We start from the raw sequence: 20,128 nt of genomic DNA, 5'->3' as shown, positions 1-20,128 counted from the left end.
TTAATGTACTTACATGAAATTATGTAAAAATATTTTCCATAATGTCAATATCCAGAGAGGAAAATGGGGTCTACTTTTGTATAGAGAAGCGGCCGTCCCCTTTCTTCGCATCATCTATTTATATCTGGTTTGGTAGGTAAGTACTTCGCATGCATGATCTTGTTTTATATGTACATATTCCCATCGCGAGCTGGCGGCAGTGTAGTGTAATTGAGCTCACGAGTAACCAGTGAAACTGAAAGTATATATCACGTACTAAGCTGTGAATCTCGCGGTCATAATTACACTGGTTTTTACAGAGTTAATGTACCTACGAGTAAGCAAGGAATGAGAACTCTGATTCTGCATTTATCATGACCAGTTTTTTGTGTATCAGAGTCACATGATTTCTAGCGTGATAATTGTCAAGTGAATATTCGTACAAAGCAAAATTCGAATAACAATAAAACTCCACACGCTCTATTCAGTATATTTCGTCACGGACACTTTAGTTATTTCGTCATGGAGACGATTGATTTATTACCGATATATTCAAGCATTATTACACCTACCTATATGTATTTTGTTTAATGTGTGCAATAAATACAGAATCGCTAATAAATAAGTGCATTCCCGCATTTAGCTTATGGGGATTAAAAAAATTTGGCTGTTTCATATATTTTGGCTGGTCCATTTTCTATGGGAGGGTAATTTTTGTTTTTCGCGATTTCGGGGTTGGTCCCATAGTAAACGTTGCTCAGTGTAATCCAAATCTCCCTGGCAACGGGAATGCACTTATTTTTTGGCCACCCTGTATATTACTGGACTTATTGGAGTATTGGGTATCCATTTTAAGCACTAAGCAGAACTGTCTGGTAAAAATTATAATTTTAAATTTAATCTAATCCTAGCTCCGAACATTGTTTTCTTATGTTCGTCCGACATTTTTTAAGCAATGTTCTACTTTATTTTGCGTTCCAACTGTACCCTTTCTCAAACCACCAATTGATTTAACTCCAACTAGTATCTGGGTTCCTAATTGACTATATAACTTAAATCTTTAATATTTGGCGGGTTAAGTTTGTTTAATTAATAGCTTAAGTGTTGAATTGTCCTAAAAATATTGCATTCGTTAGACTGTATCGTTAAGTATAGGGACAGATAAAACCTGGTCTAACTGTTGGCATGTGTATTATTTTGTATTACTATGTTCTAAGAGTTTGATCTGAGGGTATTTTTAACCTATATCTGATTTAAGAAGGTTTGACATTTTTTTTTACTTTAGGGACTTTATGGTGCTTTTAACACCGTATAGCAAATACAGTGCGGACAAGCCTATCGAGCTGAATTTGAGACTATTTCACCGACTCTTTGGTACGATTTATAGTAACAACAGGTTAATAGGCTGCCAAAACATGTTATCTAAGTGTCCTCTTCATGACTATTCAATTGAGCAGCTGGGGAATAAATGTGGTGAATTTTTATTTTTACATAAAAACGATTTTTCACCCCACGTTTTGGAATCCCTTCAATTTCTGATGCAAGCGTAATGACGGAGACAGCTAGAAGAATAATCTTAAAACCAAAGCCTAACGGACATTCATGGCGTTGATCCATCGCTAGAGCGGGTCGATAGAAACGCTCCTTGATAGTTATATTAGATGTCAAAGTCATAGTTGTCGTAAGTAGCATGCCATATTCTCTAAAAGGCCACCATGCACAGATCCTAAACTTTTTTTTTAACGAAAAGAAATGCTTAGACTATGTCCAGATGTTTCGCTATACGAATCATGTGTAATTGCTGTTTCCATAGTACGATTTTTTTTGTGTGATATTGTCTTGTTCGCAAACCGCAAATTTTCTTCTAGTATTTGTCAGCACTCGCTATTGTTACTCGAGAGGATTGGGTAAATTCCGTCCAAACCATATGCTTTACGTCGCGCTCCCAGGACGAAATGTGTACCTTATTAAAGCACTAATTAAACACATGTGTGGTTTTGAAATAAAAATATAATACCAAAAAAAAAACGGCTAAGTAAAGTTGTCCCTATAATTAACGATACAGTCTTATTATAAATTCCATGTTAACTTCCTGGAATAAAAGTGACTTTTCGGATTAAATATCTTATAGTAACTACTCACCTCAACAACTCCGCATGATATACTTTATACCTATCTGACAGTTAAAGAGGTTTATCAAGATGTTTGTAACGATTGAGTACACATTACGGTAAAAATCTATTAGAAACATAAAGTAATGAATTGTAACCGTAACGTATGATTCATAGCATTAAAACACCGCGTGTCCTGTCAGAGGGCGCGAGGTTGCGATCGTGCTCGGGTGTGGGTAGTGAGTACCTCGCCAAAGCGGTGCGGGAGCCTCTGCTGTAGGTACCTACTTACGAGCGTTGTTTGGAACTCTCGTATCAACATATAGCAGACTTCCGCCGCGTGTCGCCCAACAATCGATGTATTTAGTCGTCGTCCTCGTATCGGCATAAACGCTGCTGTAGCCGCGGGCTGCGTACGCGAATTTCTATGGCACAGGGCTCACTGTTGTTCATAAGTGAGTTTTTTACATGTCGGCCAATGACCGGTCCGCCGGCCGGTGAAATTCAGCTGCGCTCGGCAGTCACGTGCCCGGGGTGAGGCGCGGTGGGCGGCTCAGCCGCAGCCGAACCTTCGCTTATTATAAGATGCACATTCGCCGCGACATAGGTATGAAGCGCGCTGGGCTCCACAGTATGCCTCCGCGCACACGACACTACCGCTAACCTCACGTCTATTGAACAATCCCCGAGTGCCATGTAGGATGTCTCACAGCAGCCTTAGTAATTGTCACTACGACAGCTACTTACCATCCGATTCATCCCTTGAGACAGAAGCTCTCACTAACCGGCATTGGTAAGTTTTATCAAAATAAGCGTTTTGTAGCTTTTCGATTTTATAACCACATCAAACAAATTTACTAGTAATTATTTATATTATATCACACATATTATAAAAATGAAAACTAATACCGTTATTAATTAAATAGAACATCATTTAATACGCTTGATATTCAAGAAAGCATAAAAGCGGGTAGTATTTATTTGTTAGGAAAAAGAGTTGTATATTATTCAATTACCATTGAACCTGATCACGTATTTTAAACTACCTACCCGTTTTCTTTTCCCTTAACTATCTTATCTGTTCTGTTTTTATCTATCTGTGTAAATAATTAAGTCAGGTTGCATATTATGTACTTAATCATAATTGGTAAGTTACATGCAGCTGGTGTTAAAAAACCGGCCAAGTGCGACTCTGACTCGCGTTCCAACTTCCAAGAGTTCCGTACATTACACAGTTTTTAACAATGTATTTTTATGTGAAACATGAGTGAAATGTCTTTAAAGTAATTAAGTTCGAATCACGCTCGACTGTACATTGCTTCTAAAACTTCTAAACTGTTTATCCTAAAATTATAAAAAAATATATATTTGAGGTTCTCGCAATGAGCTTATTTGATATGTAACACGATATAGTTTAAAAAATCTTTATTTTTTAATTTTCTCATTTACCTCCCAAAAGTGGCTCCCATGTTAAAATTCATTTGTTTACCTTACGTGTCCGTCTTTGGGTTACAAGCTTACATGTGTACCAAATTGGTCCAGAAGTTTCGGGGAAAATAGGCTGTGACAGACGGACAGATAAACGAACGGGTGATCCTATAAGGGTATCGTTTTTTTCCTGTTGAAGTACGGAACCCTAAAAATGAGTATGTGTTTATTTATAAAATGATTGATAAATGAAAATGACATTACAACTTTCTGAAATTCTATTAGTAATATTAGACGACTCCGCCACTCGAGTGTTTAAAATCCGATTTGCGATGGTAATCTAAACTTAATTTTATTACCAAAACATCAAGTTGTATAAATAGAGTTACAATTACATTAAGTAAGTACTTGAATATATTATATACAAATTATATTTAGACATGAGCACAAAAATAATTCAATTAATGTCAACTGAAAATATATTTTCTTTTATTAACATAATATTATTAGACTCAAAGACTTACTTATAACATAACAATAAAAAGCCGACTACAACTAAATATAAATAAACCTAAAACCTAGGTGCTTAAGTAAACTAAACTATGAAATCTCCTTAACTACTCGAACAATGCTCCATCGCTCCCGACTCAAAGGTGCCCATCACGCTTGCTGCGTTTCCGCGTTGAACCGCGATGGACAACCTCTATATACGCCAGGAACGAGGGAGACTGAGGTCGAGGCCCCTCTCCTGCAGGCGACGCTCTAGCTCCCCAAGAATAATATTACATTACTTTAATCAAATGACAATAGGTGGTAATTGTTTCTTTACTGACCTACATTAACTTCCTTTAAATACGAACTTACACGCATTCAATTGTTAATCTTAACCTACGAGTACCGTCTAATATTGCGTAGCGTACAACTCTATTACCTTAATTGCACAGAGCTTAACTCAGCATTGACCACAGCTTATAAATTAAATGCCGTATTTCTGGTTGTTGGCCAAATTCTGTTGAAACTGACCGGGTATGTTAAATATCTAGATTTCGATTTTGTAATTAGGTAACTGCCAAAAACTAGGTATAATATTTACAAAACGTTTACATCTCAAACGCAACACAAGGGACAAGTATAATTTGATTTCTAGATTGTGACATCGGAGGTCTTAGTATTACTAGCGAAGCGGTCAACGAAGGATTCTTAATAGGCACTCTGTTAGGTTCGGATTACAACCAAATTCCAAGACTTGAATGAGCATGACATGTACTGAACACGTGTAGGACGACACCTACCTACCTACTATGATAAAAAAAACAACGGGTTGCACTCCGGGAGTGCCGGCAGAAGTGAAAGCTCGATGACATTGTAACAGTTTTTCGATCAGGTCACGTGTCCGTCTTACGAAGCGTCTTACGTCTTACGCTGTCGCGAGTTTAACATTTTTTCCCCATCACAAAAAGTGCACAACGCCGCTAAAGAAGTTTTCACTTCAACAATAAGAGACCAATTCAAGTATTAGTTATTAGATCTCATTCCGATATGATACTGATCTGTCAGTGTCATATCGGAGTGAGATCTAATAACTAAAACTTGAATTGGACTGTAAATTTGAACTGGGCCAACAAAAAAATGTTACTCGCTTAGAAAATGAAAGACCAACGTCAAGTAAATGCGCATTTCACTTTTTAGAGTACGCCATTGTATGTGTCACGCGTAACCACTACTAAACGCTTTATGTTATGGCCTCTAGGAAAATTAAAATAAATTAAGCACGCCTAATGTTTTAGGTTCAAGCTTACCTAGATTTCAATTATGTACTATGTTACCCGTCGCTGACGACTTGTAAAGTTTTTGACGAATGACTCTCAACCCACATTTCATAAATCACGACTGATATGATCTCCTAGGTAGGTACATTATCATTTCGCACGCACGTTCAATTGTTAAATAAAACATAGACGCGTTTGACTATTACGTCATCTTCGTAATCAAACTTTCCTATGCCAATATGTCAGTGTCTTAGCACTCATGTGGTATGCTCAATTGATGTATTTTAAGAGTATTTTCCTGTAACTATTATGCGAATAATACGTTCTATTAATCGTTCGCACAACCATGACATTTACGACTTATAATGGCGCGACAAACGATAATCTAAGCCATAACTGAAGCTTCTTAAAGGTGTATATGGTGTGGTCGTGTTCATAGGTATAACAAGTACGTAGTGCCCAATGTGACCCACATAGGATCAACAATTCACAAGCTAGCACATGACGTCTCGCGGAGGCTTGCCGGCTGCCGTGCCGCGACCCGCGACGATCGCAAAACGTAAGATCCCCGTACACGATCATACTTTTTGTGCAGTAGATATCTATTTTCCATCCCGTGTACAGTTTTAACAAAATATATTTATTGCATTTATATAATGGAACTCTATTTTATATCGTAGGTATGATACATACCTATAATAACATAGACGGTAATAGATATGTAAGTTCTTTGTTGAAAATTTCATTTCCTACACAAGATTTTATCGCTGACTGTACTTTTCCATCAATTCTTATCACTCATCTTCTATACTTATAGAGACGCTAAATGTCTGTCTCTACGTACTTTTACCCTGAAGAATAATTTACCTACCTACCTTTTTTAATATACCTACTCTTATCCTCAATTGTCTACTACCAGGAACAAGGAAGACAAGTCTACTGACTTAGGTACAGGCCAATTCGAATATACACTGACATCAATCCGATATTAGAATGATATTGGAATCATATTAGTTAGCTGTCCTTAGCGCGTTCATTTTAGTGCGAACGAGACGCCCGCGCGGATGAAAGCTGATTCCAATATCATTCTAATATCGGTTCGATGTCAGTTACCTACATAGCCTCCTAAGGCCCAAGGTCCTACCTATAGTACTTCTTCAGTTCGATAAAATTTAAACCATATTCGATTGGAACAGAGTTGCATTTCTTTTGTTTCATTAAATTTTCAAACAAATAAAAATCAACTCTATTTCAGTATCAAGTTTTGGGTTTTTCATTTGTATGGTTGGACCTAGGACTTAGGAGGATAGATGGTAGGATCTAATAAATGTACTATACGCGTGCGTCCGTGAGGCACAAAACATACGTCCACCTAACCGTAAACCATATTAAATTTACGGTAAGGAAATAAAAAAAATGTGAGACTGTGACGAGGACAAACAATACTCATAATAGCACTTTCTACTGAAAGATATGTACATAAGACTAACCCGTTCATCAGTTCCCCCCACCCCTCATGCCTGATCCATTTAAATACCTACTAGATTCATGTTGGCCTATTAGTTCGATAAACCTACTGATTTAAGTTTCAATATTCTTTTTAATTTATCACGCAAAAAAACGAATTCATCTACGGGAAGCCTAAAACAAGCATTCCGCCATCGCTGCGGCCAACTCATTCCTCTCTACACGCCTGAACTAAGGTCGATATAACAACTTGATAGCGAATAAATCTAAGAATTTTATAATTACTTATCTACGTACATGCTCATTTGCTCAAAGATATAGTAATTATCAAACTAAATAGAACGACAATATTTTTAACAAACTTATAAGTGTTATAAAATTAATATAAAACTAAAATTAACTACAATTAATATAACTAAAGCTAAAAAAATTACCAAGCAAAGTTTTGCGCCCTTGGTAACTGCCCAACGACAATATCAGTAAATATTAGACTACTTCAACGTTAAATTTACAATCACTTCCGGCTCGGTTCGGGAAATGAATTAGAGACTCACTAGATATGAAATAGTAAAGATATGTGACGTTCCACTACAAAAGGTACTTTATGGCGGCTAACGCCGCGATTCGGGAAACGAATTAGAGATTCACTAGATATGAAATAGTGAAGATATGTGACGTTCCATGGAAAAAGGTACCTTATGGCGGCCGGCGCTTACGTCGTATAGCGCCGCAATAATATTGGAGCGGCGCTAATAATAGCGTAAGCGTCAACCGCCATAAGGTACCTTTACCCGTGTATATCACATCTTTACTATACATATCTTTACTATAACGTATCTAGCTAATCTCTAATTAATTTCCCGAATCGCGCCGTTATTGTCGGTTGTTAAAAGACGCTACTGCTCGGTAACTTCAGAGGTATCAGCATCGCTCATCTCATTCTTTTTCGTTTATTTCTTATTTTGTATCAACATGCGTCGGCGACGAATGGGTAACAATAGCCAAAGACAGGGAAATGTGGACTAAAATGGAGGAGGTCTTTACTCGTCAAGAGGTCTTAATAATAAAATTACTAAATTATTATATAGAATTATTACCGGTTGAAACATACATGTAAATTAGATTGATAACAATTAACTTAATTCTAATGAATATGTACATTAATATGTACTATAATGGTATTATTTAGGTAATAATTTCCTGTCCCTCTCAGCAGAAAAATGACAAAAAGTGTCCTGCAAAAGTGAGATGTAATATGTTAAATATGTATGTAAATTTTAGTGTGCAATGCTCGTCCTCGGCCGAAATTTCCCATTCATTGAATGCTACCAATTTAACTAACACGATATAGGTGTATTGCACACCATGATAAAGCAAATATCAAATTTAGGAAACACAAACGCGTTTTATGTATCAAACTTGCCGAGCATATCATATGTATATAAATTTAACCAAAGTATTACATATCTGGATTCTAACAGTGCAACCATTTTACGTGAGAAATTTTAGATCGTGAATAATAAAACTTTCCGAAATATACAAAATAAATTAATTTATGACTAACTAAGCATGTGCCTGTTGACTATGTTAAGTATATGTGATGAGTATGTTAAAATTAATACTGGCAGCGTATTTAACTAATTTAATTATTACTATCCGTCGTCAATAATCCGATTAACCTGCCAATGTGAAAAAACTTACATTAATGGGCTTCTTTCGGGAGACTTAGCAAATTTAATTGTAGTGTAGCAAGAACCTAATTTATATAACTTTAATTTTTAAAAACACGCCTACGAAGCATTGTTTTACATATGAACACAATAAGAGCTAAATTTCTGCTTCAGTAAAATGACTTAACTTTTAATTTGTTTAGTTGAAGAGTTTAGTCTAAATGTTTGAAGAATGAATACGTCAAATTAATTCTTTTTTTAATATTTAAATAATTACTTAAAATTATCTTTTGAAAAGGAATGGCCGCGTGTCAAGTCAAGCGGAGGGGCCATCGCGGCGAAAGAGCAACCTCCACAATGCTATGGCAGGAGACTTGGATACATCTTGGGGTAAGTAATTTGTTTTTAATAATAATTGTAGCATACTTGCTGCCTTGTATAGTCCGACAAAAAACTGTAGAAAAAAAATGAGGGCGCCACTTCCTACGTAACTGTCACATTTTTGACGTAAAATGCATGGCAACAATTTAGTATGGAATTATTTTAGATCTATTCTATTTAATTTCTACTATTTGATATCGCACTATATGTTATATCAGATGCTAAATAATTAAGCTAAATAATTGCATCTTTGGGTGCAATTTTTATATAAGCTAACATGAAAGGCAGTGAGAGATAGATGACGAGTTAAGACTTAGGTACCTGACTTCTAAACGTTATATGACACGTAATGTACCTACGGTCGAGTTTACAAACATCTTTACAGGCCAACGTTCCAAAAATATATTTACACCACCTTATTGTCGGTGTTATATAGGCGTGTAATAATTATTAGAAAAGTTGGCTTGTTAGTCTGTTCGAGAAACGGAAAACGGTGAAAAATAGAGATAATACTCCTAAAAATACGTGTGATACCTCATTAGATTCGTAATGATGTCTAGAAAAATGTATTCGAAGCGTGTATCAGCACACAAAAAATATCAAAAGTTATAAACAAAAAAAGGGGGAAAAAGTAGATATTTTTTAGTTCCCTAATATCTCAGTAAGTATTAATATTTAAGAAACCAAAATTAATATTATAAAAGAGGAGAATATTTACAATCAAACATTCCATACTTGCAGAGCTGTATCTCCATTATTTATACTTTTTATTCAACGCTGAACACAGCCCTCCGCGCCTCATTTCCGGGAAACGCGTGCGGCGTGAATAAGCGATTACGTAACATTAAATATAATTTTAAAGGTATTAAATATTCATTGAAAATTAAACAAAAAATATGGAGTATTTAAAACATGTCAAGAAATGTAATACTTCTAGAAATTTATCTTAAAGTTATTTTTTCAACAAGTTAGGCAATTTTTAATGAACAAAATTTTGTCGAATTTCCTGCTTTATTGAAAATGAAAAAAAATGTATAAATAACTATTGTAAAATTTCCTCACTTTCTAATGCCCTTCTCATATATATGCTTAATAAGATCACGTTATAAAAGTTTTGAAAAAATTAATAGTTTGGTTATAATATTGTTTTATATTTTACAATTTCACCTTGATGTTTCGTTTTTCGTTAATTTTCTATGTTATTCTAAAACTTATTTTAAGCAAAGTATTAACTTCATTAAAACTTTTATAGTGTGATCTTATTAAGCATGTATATGAGAAGGGCTCTAGAAAGCGACACAATTTTACAATAGTTATTTATAAATATTTTTTTTCGTTTTCAATAAAGAAGGATGTTCGAGAAAATTTTGTTGATGAACTATTGCATAACATATTGAAAAAATAACTTTAAGATACATGTATACAAGTAGTACATTTGTTAATATGTTTTAAATACACCATAATTTTTTAAAATTTTTCAATTAATATTTAAATAAAACATTTATTTACATACAATATATATACAGTGGTACTACTAAACGAAATTAATAACTAGCTTAAATCTAAAATAGGCCCTTGAGGCATTGTACCAAGGATGCTGGCGGCATTTCCTCGCTGTATCGCAATGCTGATACGTTGTGCGAGGTAGCCGCCAGCTCTTCGGTCACCAGTTACGTCAACCAGACGCTTCGCGATTTCTGCGAACAACTTATGCGCGCTGGGACCCCATGGACCTAGAGTTTCAACACCAAATGGTACAAAATGGTACTCTCTACCGAGGCTCTTATATTTGTTACGTTTTAGAATTTCGGCGCTTTCCGCCGCTCCGCCCGCATTTACAGTAGTCCGTTGGAGGTGGGACGGTGCCAGTGTGTCTACGAAGGTAGCATCCCACACCAACATCCGTCCCAAGCTCCAAGGAACTAAGGACACTCCATCGGGCCTCTTGCCATCATCTCTGATAATGCCAGTCGGCTCAAGAAGAGCAGGCACATTGATGGTGGCAAGAGACCGACGGACTATGTCATTAATTTTTAATATCTTTAAAATTATATTTAATGTTACGTAATCGTTTTTTCACGCCGCGCGCGTTTCTCGAAAATAAGGCGCGGAGGGCTGTGTTCAGCGTTGAATAAAAAGTATAAATAATGGAGATACAGTTCTGCAAGTATGGAATATTTGATTGGAAATATCCTTCTCTTTTACAATATTAATTTTGGTTCCTTAAATATTAATACTTTTTGAGATATGAGGGAAATAAAAAATATCTACTTTTTTCCCCTTTTTTTTGTTTATAACTTTTGATATTTTTTGTGTGCTAATACACGCTTCGAATACATTTTTCTAGACATCATTACGAATCTAATGAGGTATCACACGTATTTTTAGGAGTATTATCTCTATTTTTCACCGTTTTCCGTTTCTCGAACAGACTATGTAAAAATGTTTGTGGACTCTATAGTAAATGCCTATGCTAAGTATATCGATACTTAAAAAGATACACCAACTAGCATATTGTAAAACTGTTTGCTTTACTGAATAAAATATATTTTATGTTTTATTTATTTAAGCTATTAACATTCATATCAGTCAAGTAATAAGAATTTCTAACACCGTTTGTTGTCTCAGAGTAAATATCTATGGAGTAGAGACGCCCACTAATTTCTATCTGAAAAATTCTGTCGTTTTTGGCGCGGGGGACGAGGTAACGCACACAAATAATGTTAACACTAATGCATTTTTAGCATGCGTCGCTACACACGCACACGACAAAATTATCAAACACTAACAAAAACTATATTCACACAAGTACAAGAACAAACACAGACAACCCTGTCCGTGAACGAGATGACGTCAGTTTTAAGTAAACCTAGATAGTGCGAGGGACGCGCCGATAATATTGTCGATATTTTATTGACAATGAATTTTAATTTCTGCTTTTATCAATTATAATAATATTACAATATCAAGTCTTTCTACCAGCATTTTACTAACTTTCAATTTTTGTATTGTTTTTAGATGTTGTTCTAATAGTTTGTCAATTTGTTTAGGGCGAATCTTGCAAGCTGATATAGAATGATTTTTTATTATCAGTTCATTAGTTAATATTTTACATGTTGGTTTACTTCTGAAAGCAATGCAATATACTATTGAGCATGCAGATCTGATGACAGAGATGGAACGCGGCCATAGGATGTCATTTAAGGGATATTGAGTAGGGGATAATTAGTATATATATCGGCGGTAGATCGTAAAATCGGGCATATCGAGATATTCCTAGGCATATCATGAAACTCCGCCATTTAATAATCTGCCTTTTGCATTTTTTGCCACTGCTAGTGCTGCATTCTATGTGGCATTTGGAGCAGAATGCGTAGGTGCTAGGTAGGTACTAAAATCATACGCTACCCAAACACGTACTATAAGTAGGCTGTCAAGCCATTTCAATGGTTATCATTTGCTAAAATGTAGGACATCCTACTTATTCGATATGCCTAAATGTTGAGGTTTGCACGGTATGGCTGGTGATCACTAGTCAGAACATGACATGCCGGCGTGTCACGATCTGCTTAGGAATATCACACCTTGAAGTTAGCACGATATGGCTGGTGGTCACTAGGCAGATCATAATCTGCCTAGGAATATCACTCCTTGAGGTTTGTACGATATGGCTGGTGTTCACTAGGCATCATGACCATCTGTATATTATTCATTATGTTTATATCGATTTTACCGATATTGGTTTTTATAGTGTCCCATCACTAATATTGGTACGGTGATACCAGAGTAATAAATTAAAAGTGCCTATTTATGGAAAGTGACAGCCGTAAATACCTTAAATTAATAAAATATTTGACATGTTCAATAAAAATATATAGCTGGTCAAGCAAATCTTGTCAGTAAAAAAGGCGCGAAATTCAAATTTTCTATGGGACGATATCCCTTCCCGCCTACATTTTTCAAATTTGCCGCCTTTTTCTACTGACAAGATCTGCTTGACCAGCTATATGTAGAAACTAAAGGAAAAATTAATTTTCAAAAAATAGTCTATCGGTAATTTTACGTTATTTAGGGGTTGTGCACAAATCACGCGAGATGTTTTCGACTACTTTTTGATCCCCCGTCCCCCTTTTCTTTATTCTTATAGATCTATTTATTTGATTAAATAGATTAGGTTGACATGAAACTAAGGTGTTATATAAAAATAATGTGTTACATAAATTATATACAAAAAGCAACGCAAATAGGGCGTATTACTGCAATGTTCTGCCGCCAGAGTGTAGCACTAAGCTAGCTAGTAAATTTTCTCTTTTCTCTTTATCGCACAAATATGCAATAGTGATAGAGAGGTTAGATAACGAAATTTAATATTTCTTGTTCCGCGGCGGACCCCCAGATTGTGATGGATTGTGGTAGTCGCGCCCCCTACGCAGCGTTTCGCATAATATTTCCTATTAGAAATTCTACTCGTACCTAAATAATATTTAGAAAGTCTTCTTTAGAATTACCCTAAATTAGATCTAATACCATATCACTGGTATCACTGTCAGATTGACAATGTTTTTTAGTTATTTGCAAAGTTAATGCACTATTTGATAATATTTAGATGTAATAGTACCTACATATGATAAGAAACGTGTTCTTTTTGTAGACTAGACGTTTTCGATCTCATTTTGAACGAGAAAACGCTGCAATTCGGCATTTTCGGCTCCTATCATTCCGCTTAGACTGACGTTTGCTGAATGGCGTATGACGTGTGGCAACTAGTTTTATATAACCTCCTTGACCGGCGGCCGCGGACTTTTTGCAGAGGGGAACGCCTGTTAATGGCCGCTCCATAGATATTTACTCCGAGTTTGTTGTATTAAAACATTGTTGAGTTTAATTTTCAATAAATTCCTTTTCGTAATTTAAACCGTAATTAAATTATAAACGTAAAATTAACAGAATCTTAACATGTCAAAAATAATAAACATTCATTTTTATTTTGAAAAAAATAACGCAAATTTGATAAAATACTTACGGCATCTTAATTGATGTATATTTTATTAGAAATGGGCAGATATTAAAAACCGTTTGGATTTATCTCAAGTCGGACATTTTAAAAACATAAAAATAAAATCCATTTCTAGAAACCCATATCCAATGAAGCTGAACATAACAAACAACGGAAACAATGCGTGTACTGGCTGACCGCAGCCACTGAACAAAGACTTCAATAACATGTAACTGAAATTACTTTTGTTGAATGCTTTAATATATTTTTACGATACTAGTTCCAAAACGACTTTAAAAGGGATAAAATAATATAGACACAAATCTCTGTTTTAACATTTTGCTGGGACATCAGTTAGTCGCGACCATGACCAGTGAAACTTGTGTCGAAACGTCGGAAATAAAGGTAACAAAGGAATTCGAAATAGATCCGGATTTGAATGTTCCCTCAATATAACACTTTAAACTCTCGTGTTTTGTACACATATTTAATTACACAAACGGGTCTACCGGGATATAATTTTATTGTTTTTACCTTTAATTCCGACGTTTCAGCTGAGTTGCACCAGCTGTGGTCACGGAAAGACACCACACCACACACCATACTCCGTCCGTGACCACAGCTGGTGCAACTCAGCTGAAACGTCGGAATTAAAGGTAAAAACAATGAAATTATATCGCGGTAGACCCGTTTGTGTAATTAAATATGTGTTCCCTCAATTCCTCATGGAACCTATCGTCATAACAAAAATATTTCTAAGAGCCCTACTTGCTTAACAAAGAAGATTAAATAGCCAAACGTGAAACGCGTCGTTGAACAATTCCGTTGGTCTTCATCAGCAGTTCCACTTTCTGGCATTAAAAAAAATGTAAATTGCTTGATTTGTTGATGAAAATCAAAAAATCGTTATATGTATGCCTTTTACGTTTGAGTAAAATAACTTAACGTATACAAAAATACGAGCGAATTGATTTTTTGAAGTCGGTTAAAAACAGATACTTCACTTAGTAGCATTTTATCTAGAACAGTGGTAAAGTAATTTGATGCAAATTTTGAGTAGTTTCCTCATGTTAGCTGATAAAATGGAATATCAAGTGATGACTTTGAATGATAAATATTATATAATAATACAGCTAGTCCCCTCGCCTTGGGGGCCGATTTTTGAATCTCTAGCGCTCGATTTCGTCACATCGGTGGAAATCAGCGAAATGCTAATTTTTGAAATACGAGCGATAGAAATTGGGAATCGAGTGGTATTGACCACTCGTTTTCAATTCTATTAGTAGAATTTAAATGCGGGTACTGGAGATATTATTGAACGAAATCGAGCGGTCGAAATTCAAAAATCGGCCCCTTGGTGTGGTGAAACATATTGTGATTCACTTGGTAACAAATTTTGATTAACTCTCGTGCCTTGCAACGCACGTGGTTGAATTTTATATTATATATATTCTTAAACATACTGGGTTATCAATATTAGTTTAATCCACAACTTATCCCCCTTGTAGAACAATAATTAGTTATTTGCTTTTAATTTAAAATGGGTATCCATAGCGTTGCAAAGGTTTCAAGGAACAATGGTTAAACTAACTTTACTACGTAGTAAGACACAAAATTTTTCACCACATAATTCTAAATGTAAAACAATAAAAATCAAATCCAAATGAACGCTATTAAATAGTTATCATTCGCTAAAATTTAAAAATCAATTCCACCAGTCAACACGAGGAAACAACTCAAACTTTGCATCGCATTACTTCGTCGCTCTTGTGGATAAAATGCAACTTAACTATTCATCAGTAATATTTTGGTCCTCATCATCGCTTTCAATAATGACGACCCTTAAAAAACCATTATAGACGTTATCTATCGTGAGCCCTAATATGTATAGCTGGCTAGGCCGAACTTGGAAAATAATTATGTTCCAGTATGCTAACTTTCAGAAATAGAAAAGTTTACTTTAGCTTCTAATGAGTTTACTTTATTTTCCACAAATCAATCACAGTTAATATAGGTATGCAACAAATTATATTTGAATGATTTGTTGCGTTGTCCTTCACTTTGGATTCTTACAATAAGTATTTTGTATAGTATTATTCATAAAATCCCTAGTCAACCTGTTCAAAATGTCCAAAGGCCAGGTAAAACCTATAAGTATATAGGTACTAGTAAATCTTACTGAATTGATCCGATTACTTAATCGAAAGTTGAGTGAACAGTCAACTTACACGCAAAGTTTTAATCGTTCTTAAAATAAAGAACGGGTTCCGAGTAACGGAGCATTACTGGAGTTAATAACGGCTGCGGGTGTAGGAACGAGCAGATGTCTTTGACGACACTTGACGGTTCACATGACATGAACAATACGACAATACTATATTAACTGTATCGATTGCTATCACTGTATTCGCTTTAGTCTCGAGTAACGCTCGTGTCTGCTCCTCAGATCGACCAACGCACATCGAAGGAAGATACAAGAAATATTCAACGACATCCTCTATTTATTCCAAAAAAGCATTATCCCAGCAAAGTGAACACATAGAAAGGTGAGCATGACGCGTATTTTCACGGTGAATATTAACAGTGACTTATATTCACTCACTCAGTTTTGATTTTAGGCTACAACGTTATGATTGCTTTTAGGTCGTGGTGGTACGCTTGTTGTGCAAAGTGTCATCAAGAAGACTCCGGCATTCCCTCGTGGGAACCTCCTCATTGGCAGAAGATATGTCCATATCCGCTATGTCCATCGTACCGGCAGTTCGCGCAGACCTTATCAGTATTCATCATTGGTAAATTAAACCTTTACGATTTATATGAATCGATTAATACTTAAGTACTTACTTAGAAAGTTGTATGAAAGTGTGGTATTGTAGGTGGTAATATAAGTGTTTTGGTGCAGGCATACTGGTGTGGGCGGGTGTATGGATCATCATGGGCGACACCGTGGCGCCCGGCGGGCAGCTGTTCACGCTGACTGTGCTCACCATCGCGGCCTACTTCGGCGGCTGGCTGATGGTCAAGATAACCACGCTCCCGGCGCTCATAGGAATGCTTATCGTAGGAATTATTATGAAAAATGTTGGTTTTGTCCACTTTGATGAAGATTACCAAAAAGTCTGCTCGTATATAAGGTTCGTTAAATGTTACTTACAATAAGTGTTGATAGTCTTAGCAAGAAACAATCTTTTTGCTGCATTGGTAACATTATGTAATGAAATTGGTAATCATTCCAGTGCAAAAAGATATTGAAGAGCAGGCGTATTTTATGATCCTGCTTGTCGCGTCGGTAACCATCATTTATTTAGATAGAGCACTCGTCTCTTAAATATTACTATCACGCAGTGTTAGAAAGTAACGTTGGTTTTCTTTATCTTTATCCATATTGCATAGCCATTTAATATTTACGCTGGCAGAATTAGCAATCTAATTTATCTAAAAAACATATACCTATATAAAGACAAATTATAATAACTTATCCCATGTTTATCCATTGCAGGAAAATAGCTTTAACAATAATTTTAACACGAGCCGGCCTGGATCTGGACCCCGTTGCCATGAAAAAGTTCTTCTTTACTGTAATCAAACTAGCTTTGATACCGTGGACCTTCGAATGTGTTCTGTGCGCAGTGTTGGGGCACTTCTTGCTGGGGCTACCTTGGGATTGGGGTACGTCACTCATGATTACTCCTAATAATTTTAAGTACCTGATATTTGCACCATTGCAAAATAAACTTCATAGATCTTTTACACGTTCGCTATAACCATGACAATCCACTGAACCAAGACATTAAGCCAAATTTGACAACATAAATTGTTATATTTAATTAAATGGACTGGCCCTTTAATAGGATTACTTATCTATATTATAGGTACATTTAAACGATGCCAATGTTGAATTAGATTGAGTGAATTGTCTCAGTAATTGTCCTTGTGTATTACTTTCAGTCAGACTCCATATAAAGCCCTGATTTCTAATTGAAGGATTATGTAATTATATAGTAGATGTAATAGTCATAAATAAGCATCGTTTACTTGACTGACTGATTTATTATTATTTACAATAAAATTTAATTTACATGTTTAACGTAGGTATACATAATATACTTACGTGGGCTATGGTCCCATTTGATAATATGGACTCTATGACTCTTCTGGACTTGTGAAAAAGAGTAAAATGTTTTAAATACCTCCAACTTTATAAAAGCAACCATCACATCCACACCATTGACAGTTGAATATGAATAATAGATTTGATATGCAATCGATTTTACATTACAAATAGGTACATTAACCATAGCAGATTCGGAATGGAATTCATCTATTTATACAATTCTAATTTTGTTTAGGTTCATCATCTCAACCAAGTGTAACCTTTGAAGGTTTTTGATATTATTTTTAGGGTTCCGTACCTCAAAAGGAAAAAACGGAACCCTTATAGGATCACTCGTGCTTCTGTCTGTCTGTCCGTCTGTCACATCCTATTTTCTCGGAAATAGACGTGTGCGCCGCGCCGGCGCGCCGCCGCCGCCGGGCTTTTTGACCATGTTGCCGCCGATAAATGATCGGCGTGAAATCGGCGTGACCTTGAGTGTTGTTAAGGTGCTACGCGCCGTTTTTGGCCGTAAACTCTTACTTTCTAGAGTATATATCTTCTTAACGGTTCAACAAAAAATTATGAAAAAAATATATATGAATCTACGTTTTATGTACAACATTTTTAACGTTTGACTTATTTCCTGTGACTTATAATTTTTCGAAAAAAGGAACATTACGAGAGGCCGTTTTGCGACTAACTTTGCCTATTTCTACTAAACGGTTTATTCGATTAAAGTTATTTTTAAACTAAAATAAATGTTTTAACCGACACTACAAATGCAACGTAGAATAATGTTAATTAATCATTTTTTTTTAAGAAATCGAATATTTTTCAACATTTCGTGCGTATGTAGCTCGAAAAAGGCGTGGCCGGCAGTCGTGTGCTAGCTTTGAGACGAGGAGGCTGTGTCGCTCTTCGCTCTGTGCCTTCCTTGTATTCTGTATGCTTGTGCTGAGCCCAAGTGCAATAAAATTGGAGTTATTGTGGCCAAAGATTAAATAACTGCAGAAAGTTGATTTGGTTGTGACGCGCTTTTAGCGCGCGCAACACGGTGTTTCGCAGCCTATTATTACAAACCTAATGACAATATTTCCACTTATGTTTGAGAAAGCTTCATTTGAAATTTATAAAAAATGTTTTCGAACATGCGCCGACATATTACCATTAAATATTAACGTATTTAATAATGTTCGATTCCTAAAAAATTATAATTATGTAATTAATCAACATTGGCAACTTATGTTGTAGGTATATACTATATAGTTTGATTCAGAAACCATTACATTTTTAGCATTGTTACCTATTAAAATGATGTTAGTTTATTAAGTAAATTAAGTTTACGTCACCTTCCCACGGGACGGGAAGAAAATCTCACTTCCTGGCCAAGGCAAGACGTAAAATTTTATACAAACCACGGGCTTTATACAAGCCCAAATCGCATATTTATGGCAACAACAAACACCTGCGATCTGGAGCATTTACGAATTTACCTCCCTAGGTATGTAATGTACTATTTCTCAAACATGCGTGGAAATATTGTCATTACGTCCCGTCCTTATTTGAACTTTTATAAGTATTTCCACGCATTTTTTGAGAAAAGTAAGTATACATACATATTATTTCAATCACGTTAACATTTACCGGCCTTACGTTCATAAAATATAATTTCTTTGCTGTGTGTTTAATATCATACTCGGCAGGCATAATAGGGGTATCCCGGCCATGTGCAAATATTAAATATCTTCTTTCGAGAAATGTTTTTAGGGTTCCGTAGCCAAATGGCAAAAAAACGGAACCCTTATGGATTCGTCATGTCTGTCTGTCTGTCTGTCTGTCCGTCCGTATGTCACAGCCACTTTTTTCCGAAACTATAAGAACTATACTGTTGAAACTTGGTAAGCTTTCACACAAAAATAGAAAAAAAAAAACAATATATTTTGGGGGGTTCCCCATACTTAGAACTGAAACTCAACATTTATTTTTCATCAAACCCATACGTGTGGGGTATCTATGGATAGGTCTTCAAAAATGATATTGAGGTTTCTAATATCATTTTTTTCTAAAGTGAATAGTTTGCGCGAGAGACACTTCCAAAGTGGTAAAATGTGTGTGTGTGTGTGTGTGTCCCTGTAACTTCTAAAATAAGAGAATGATAAAACTAAAAAAAATATATGATGTACATTACCATGCAAACTTCCACCGAAAATTGGTTTGAGCGAGATCTAGTA

The 20,128-nt window shown here is 35.6% G+C and overlaps 1 protein-coding gene across 5 annotated transcripts in view; it reads left to right on the top strand.

Moving 5' to 3' along the window:
• Positions 1-20,128, top strand: part of LOC134790789 (sodium/hydrogen exchanger 9B2-like) — a 70,295-nt gene that overhangs the window by 34,391 nt on the left and 15,776 nt on the right. For 4 of the 5 annotated variants that reach the window (XM_063761722.1, XM_063761724.1, XM_063761723.1 and 1 more), the window contains exons 3-7: positions 8,723-8,814; positions 16,248-16,347; positions 16,445-16,593; positions 16,704-16,935; positions 17,301-17,470. In XM_063761722.1, coding sequence (XP_063617792.1) covers positions 8,723-8,814; positions 16,248-16,347; positions 16,445-16,593; positions 16,704-16,935; positions 17,301-17,470 — 743 coding nt within the window. Of the gene's footprint in view, positions 1-2,372; positions 2,884-8,722; positions 8,815-16,247; positions 16,348-16,444; positions 16,594-16,703; positions 16,936-17,300; positions 17,471-20,128 lie in introns of those variants that run through there. The other variant, XM_063761727.1, reaches the window with a different exon arrangement.

The sequence above is a fragment of the Cydia splendana genome, chromosome 5 (genome assembly GCF_910591565.1).
Source record: "Cydia splendana chromosome 5, ilCydSple1.2, whole genome shotgun sequence".
Lineage (NCBI taxonomy): Eukaryota > Metazoa > Arthropoda > Insecta > Lepidoptera > Tortricidae > Cydia > Cydia splendana.
Note: the sequence above shows the minus strand (reverse complement) of the source record. Positions and strands in the feature narration are given on the sequence as shown.